Source organism: Eptatretus burgeri, chromosome 9 (assembly GCF_056783735.1).
Source record: "Eptatretus burgeri isolate ZD-2024b chromosome 9, Ebu_testis_v1, whole genome shotgun sequence".
Classification (NCBI taxonomy): domain Eukaryota; kingdom Metazoa; phylum Chordata; class Myxini; order Myxiniformes; family Myxinidae; genus Eptatretus; species Eptatretus burgeri.
In genome coordinates, this window is record NC_140969.1 from 66122364 (window position 1) to 66128363 (window position 6000).

The window sequence follows — 6000 nt, forward strand, 5'->3', positions numbered from 1 at the left end:
TCTTGATGTCGCAGCTACACTTCTGTGCACATATGTGTTGTGTGGATGTGACACAGTGAGCTACCCATTCAGAAGGGGAAAAGAAGAGGTCAGGTCAGGTATGGGAGCATGTGCCAGAACAGCGCGTCGCTGCGTCCACTTTCCGCCGGTACTCCAGGGGCCTCCGTCTGGCCATCCCCCAGGCAGATGCCAGGCCCATCCCCATCTCCTTGAGATGATGGTCAACCTGCTGCAACCATGAGGCACGTGGTCGGCCCACTGGCCTCCCACTCATGAGACTCCCTCGCTGAGAGAATCTGGTGAGCAGGATCAGCGTCAGGAAAACGAGCCACATGTCCATACAGCCGCAGCTGACGCTCACGGACTATGCAGGTAACAAATCTCATCCGAGTCTCTCTCAGCAACCGCTCGTTGGACACAAAATCCGACCAGCGATAGCCAAGGATTCTCCGAAGAGACCTGGTACCAAAGGAATTAAGTCTCCGTCTCAGATCCTTGGTCAAAGTCCAAGTCTCGCACCCATAGAGCAAGACTGGAAGTACCAAGGACCTGAAGACTCAGACTTTCGTCCTCCCGCACAGGTACCGGCAGCGCCACACCCCATGATCCAGTGAATCCATGACTCCCCAGGCCCGATCCAGACGTCTATTAACCTCCGGCTCACAACCTGCGGAGACATGAATATCACTGCCAAGGTAAGTGAATCTCTCCACGACCTCAACATCCTCACCACAAACAGACACAGACAGGACAACAGCATCCAAGATGTCACCGAAAGCCTGGATCTTAGTTTTGACCCAAGAAATCCGTAATCCCAACGGCTCCGACTCCTCATTCAGCACCTCGAGGGCCCCCAAGAGGATGTCTAAAGTCTCCGCAAAGATGACTGCATCATCTGCAAAATCAAGGTCTGAGATCTTGACATTGCCAAACGATGCACCGCAACTTGATCTCTCCGACATCCTCCCTAGAATCCAGTCCATACAAGTGCTGAAAAGTGTGGGGGCAAGTACACATCCCTGACGAACTCCAGTAACAACTGGAAATAAGTCAGAGATGGTACCACCACACTTCACAGCACTCTCAGTACCAGAGTAGAGTTCAGACATCAGATCGATCAGTTTCGGTGGCACCCCACGAAGACCAAGAATCCTCCAGAGGACATCCCGATTCACTGAATCGAACGCTTTACAGAGATCAACATAGGCTGCAAGCAGCCCCTGCCGAAACTCTCGTTCATGCATGTTCATCGTTCATGTTCATGTGAAACGATGTTCATGCAAAAAGGCTGCTGTGCCTTGCTGAGTGACATGCATATGCCTTGGTCAGAGAGGTTCATGTGGTGGAGTTGTTTCAGAGAGTGACTCTTCCTCTGAAGAGGATGTTTCATGTCACAATATTGTGTTAATCCATTTCTAATTTTATCTTCCTTAAAACCATGGCATGTAAAAGTATGTTCTTGTTCCTGACCCCATTGATAGTCAAGCATTTCTGAGTTACATAAATCTTTTGTTGTTTGACATATAACCTTGTCAATTGAAGGTAGGTTAAATCTACACCAATTGTGATATAGGAAATGAACTCCTCTTTAATATGAGGGGTCATTTGTGTATATAGGTTTAGTGGTTATGATTTTAGGACAATATGAATTACCCCTACCCCCATCCTACATCTTCGCTTTTGCCAACATTTTGTTATCAGAGGGGGCTCGCAAAAGTGTTGACTGTGTTGTTGCGCAAGAGTTTCACCATTGCCAACATTGGTTTTCATATACTCAAAGGGTGTCTCTTTATGAAAATCAACACAAAAATTTTATAGCAGACCGGGCAATTTTTTTTTAATTTTGATCGGTTGGCTCCTGGACTATCTTAACCTCTTCTGTCGTTGTTAGTTTAAATTGTGATGTTTACTCGCACACCTTTGCTATGGTTGTCAACCTGAGAGAATGAAAAAGAAAATTGGGATGGGTGGTGTGTGGTGCCATTGGGGATTTATATCACATCCTTGCACCCTCAGTGGGTGTCCTATTTTAGTAATTATCATGCTGCTGCTGATATCTATCTATATATATATATATATATATATATATATATATATATATATATATATATATATATATATATATATATATATATATATATATATATATATATATATATATATATATATATATATATAGTATATGGCTTTTTTATATTGTATTATATTTGCAAATAAATACGTGATTTACTGTTGCTGTTTTGAATATGGGACCACTGCGTGCTGTAATATAGTTGCATTTCCAACAGCCATCACCCACAGAAAAGGCCCTTGCCGGACAATTCTTAGCACCAGGCCGCACGCCCACCTCATCACTGGAAAGCACGCCGGCCAGCAAAACGGTGTACTTGCAGGCAACGTCTCGGTTTGGTGCCGAGATGCGCTCTGAGCTGTTTGGAGAGGTATGCTCGTACATATTGATCACTTGGATGCTCGGCCCTCCATAAAGGCCGGCGGTATACTTACGCCTGTTTAAATGCAGTTCCGCCAGCTGTTTTTGTATATCAAGAAAGAAAAATCCTATTTTACCATTTTGAAACTGTAATTTAATGAACTCCTGAAAAGTAGCATGTTGTACCACTGCTCTCGATTTATTGTGCTATCAGGTTGCATATTAATTTATTCTGCCACCCAAGGTGGATGGAGGTTATGTATTCACCCCCTGTTTGTTTGTTTTGTCGATGAGCAGTATATCTTAAAAAAAAGGTATGGACTGATTTGGACAAAACTTGGTGGACAGGTTGGGTGTGTGACAAAGACAAATTGATTCAATTTTGGGGAAGATCTGGATCTGGATACTCTAATTTTTTAAGTGATTCTTCACAACTGAGTGATGGGGCAAAAAACGATATATAGCATGATATCTCAAAAAGTTGTTGATGGGTTATGTGACAAGTTGATGGTTTAGTCTTAGTGGGTAGGTGGCAAGAACAAGCTGATTAGATTTTGGTTAAGGTCCAGTTGCAGATCTGGCCGATCCATCCAATGGGACCATACTCTGTGCAGAGCGTTGGTACTGCCTAAGCAGTCTCCTTGACTATTGGGCACAATCCTGGACGGGTCGTCACTCCGACACAGGTTACCAGCAAGCTGGCACTCATTTTGCCGACCTCAGAAGCATGGCAGTCAACCCCACCTGGAATTGATTCAACAGCCGAGTGGGATTTGAACTCAGGATCCGAGGATCCCAAGCACACCACCCTAACCATTAAGCCAACACCAGGCATAATCCGGCCTATCGGTGGGATACAAAATATAAACTCTTCAACCTGGCAGAGGTATGCACTCTACCGAGTGTCGTTACAGTTTATATTTGTCACTATATGGATCGGTGTCGAAATCCATTTTCAAAACTGCAGAGTTTGCTGGGTTCATAGGGTGGCGGTATATTCTGCTTCTTCTGATTGGTTAATCCAGCACATGTAGCCATTTGGAGAGTGCGTAACAACCGAGTTGGAGTTCAGCGAACCTCTGCCGAAAGTACACGTCACTCGTAGACTGGGCTGAGTCCTTTCTTTACACTGGCGAATGGCGAACATACTGAAGTGCGCTCGGCAAATTAGTTTAGTGGAAGCTTTTTCCCAAGGTAAAACCCCACAACAGTGACCGCTGTTGAATACCAACATTTGGCGGTGACAACAGCAACTGCAGATAGTGATATGGGGCTTGAGCTTATCTTAAAGGTCTACCATTACAGCATAGGCCTTCAATAATTGTTCCCATATGGAGTGGGTGTTTCTGGTACTGTTCAATTATTGTTCATTTGAGAGCCCTTTTCTAAAAAATAATTAGATCATCATACTCATGCAATACTCGATATAAGTAGGCGTAGTATAATTTCTATCATGGAGTACGGTAGTACTCAATATAAAGGGATGATATATGTAATGGAATGGGTCGAAATTTGGTGCTTGTACTTGGGTTGCGCCCAGGAAGGTTTTCTGTGTTTGCAAAAAGTTCATTTGCCAGAGTTTGGGGGGTGGGGTGAGGGGAGATGATGCAAATTCTCTATGTAAATGTGTATCGTATAGTGCCATTCCTGAGGGGAGATTGGATTATATGCCCCAGCGGTTTACAGTATTACGTATCTCTGTATGAAAACCTTGTAGCATTAAAAACTGCTTTGCCAACTTACATGCATGCTCTGTATTTTATGCACTCCTAAACCACTGGATTAAATAAGTTGGAAAGTGGTGGTTATATTCTGGGTGTGCATGAAAACATTCTGTGAAGTTGGGATGGTCATCTCCAACTTAGATTTTTACTTTTATGTTAAAATGGAGAATTATCATAAGAAGTGGATGAAATATCATACCTGCATAAAAATTTCACTTTGACATTGTGGGGTATTATGTGTATATCGGTGACAAAAATCTCATTTGAATCCATTTTAAATTCATTTTGAGTTACAACAAAATGTGAAAAAGTTGAGGGGTGTGAATTCTTTCTGAAGGCATCGCACAGCATGATATTTCAAAAAGTTGTGCACAAGATGTGACAAAACTAGGAAGAGAGCTGTTCACCACCATCTGTTATCTTCCCCCATCCAAAACGATGATCTTTCCTACCTCCGTTAATCCACCCCAAACCCACCTCCTTCATATGCTTCATATCTGCTTTCCTTCCTGAAAGTTCCTTTAGTGTCCATCATGTTTACACTGTGTACTCCACTCTATCATCCTTCTCCCTTCCACAGATGTTCTCATGTGTCTATTCCCCACTGTTTTGTGCTTCCCTCTCCCATCCCTCTTGTCTCCTCCTCCCCTTGTTATACGTTCTGTGTGTTAGCTCTTATATGAGCCTTGACATTGTAAATGAATGAAAACATTTTAAAAATACAGAAAATTAACAAAAAGATGAGTTGGTTAGGTGACAAGAACAAACCGCTTAGATTTTGGTTCAAGGTCGGATCCAGATCCAGCCTTTCAGTGGGATACAAAACAAAAAACTGTTCAGCCTGGTGGAGGGATGTGTGCGATTGAGTGCTATTCTGGTAACCAATGTATTTGCAGTCATTTTCCAGCTTTTATCAGGTTTTCTTTAAAATCAGACTTCCGAAATTGATGAATTTGGATGTAAAGTTTTTGTTTTTTTGTTTTTAAAAAAATAAAACAAGTGAAATCCTTCAATACAGCGCATGTGGTGAAGCAAATGAGTACACTAATGTTAAAATATGCAATTTATGCTTTTTTCAGTTGAAAAACAATTAAAAAGTGTACTTAATATTTGAAATGTAAAAATCTTGTTATTATTGTGATAAGCACCTTTACATACAACAGAAGGAATGAAATCATTCGATACAGCGTGGCAGGAGGCCGCAAAAGAATGATAGCATAAGAACTTAGCTTTCAGCGTTCGGCGTGAAATGCGATGGTGGGCGGAAATGACGTCTTTCGTTCGTTCGTACATGAGAGGGGCGTTTCTTGGTTTTTTTTTTTTTTTTTTTCCGTCAAGTAATAAATTCAATGGTTTTCACAAGTTTCCATTGAAATACTCGGGTATTTCCGTCAATTGTCGCCATTTCCATCTAGGTTACGTCTAGGAAATGGTTACGCCATTTCCATCTACCAGACGGCTGTCATTGGCTGTCTTGAGGCACGTGGGTGGGGAGGGGGGGGACACCGGGACACCGGAGACGTGGTAGACACCGGGGACATTTCAAACTCGGTGCAATTGTATACAGCACACGCGCTGTAAAAATATGTAAGAGCAGTTCTGATAAATAGAATGGTAATGTTTTGTTGTTTTACACCAATATGCTGTTGAACACTAGGAATGCATTCATAGAGAAGAGAGCTTTCAGCGAATCAGCTTGCAACGGGGTCATTATAACATAATGGATATGGAGATACATTCCTAACGGTGTTATTTCTTACTTATGAGTGATGCATGTGATTGGTTAATTTGGCTACTAGTGCACACAGCCAATTTATTAGAGAATAAACCTGGTTATATGCAAAC

The 6000-nt window shown here is 42.4% G+C and overlaps 1 protein-coding gene across 2 annotated transcripts in view; it reads left to right on the top strand.

Annotated features, from left to right (window-relative positions):
• USE1 (unconventional SNARE in the ER 1) overlaps positions 1-6000 on the top strand; it is a 56936-nt gene that overhangs the window by 14427 nt on the left and 36509 nt on the right. For both annotated transcript variants that reach the window (XM_085895488.1, XM_085895489.1), the window contains exon 4: positions 2289-2441. In XM_085895488.1, the coding sequence (XP_085751614.1) occupies positions 2289-2441 (153 nt within the window). The remainder of the gene's footprint in view (positions 1-2288; positions 2442-6000) is intronic.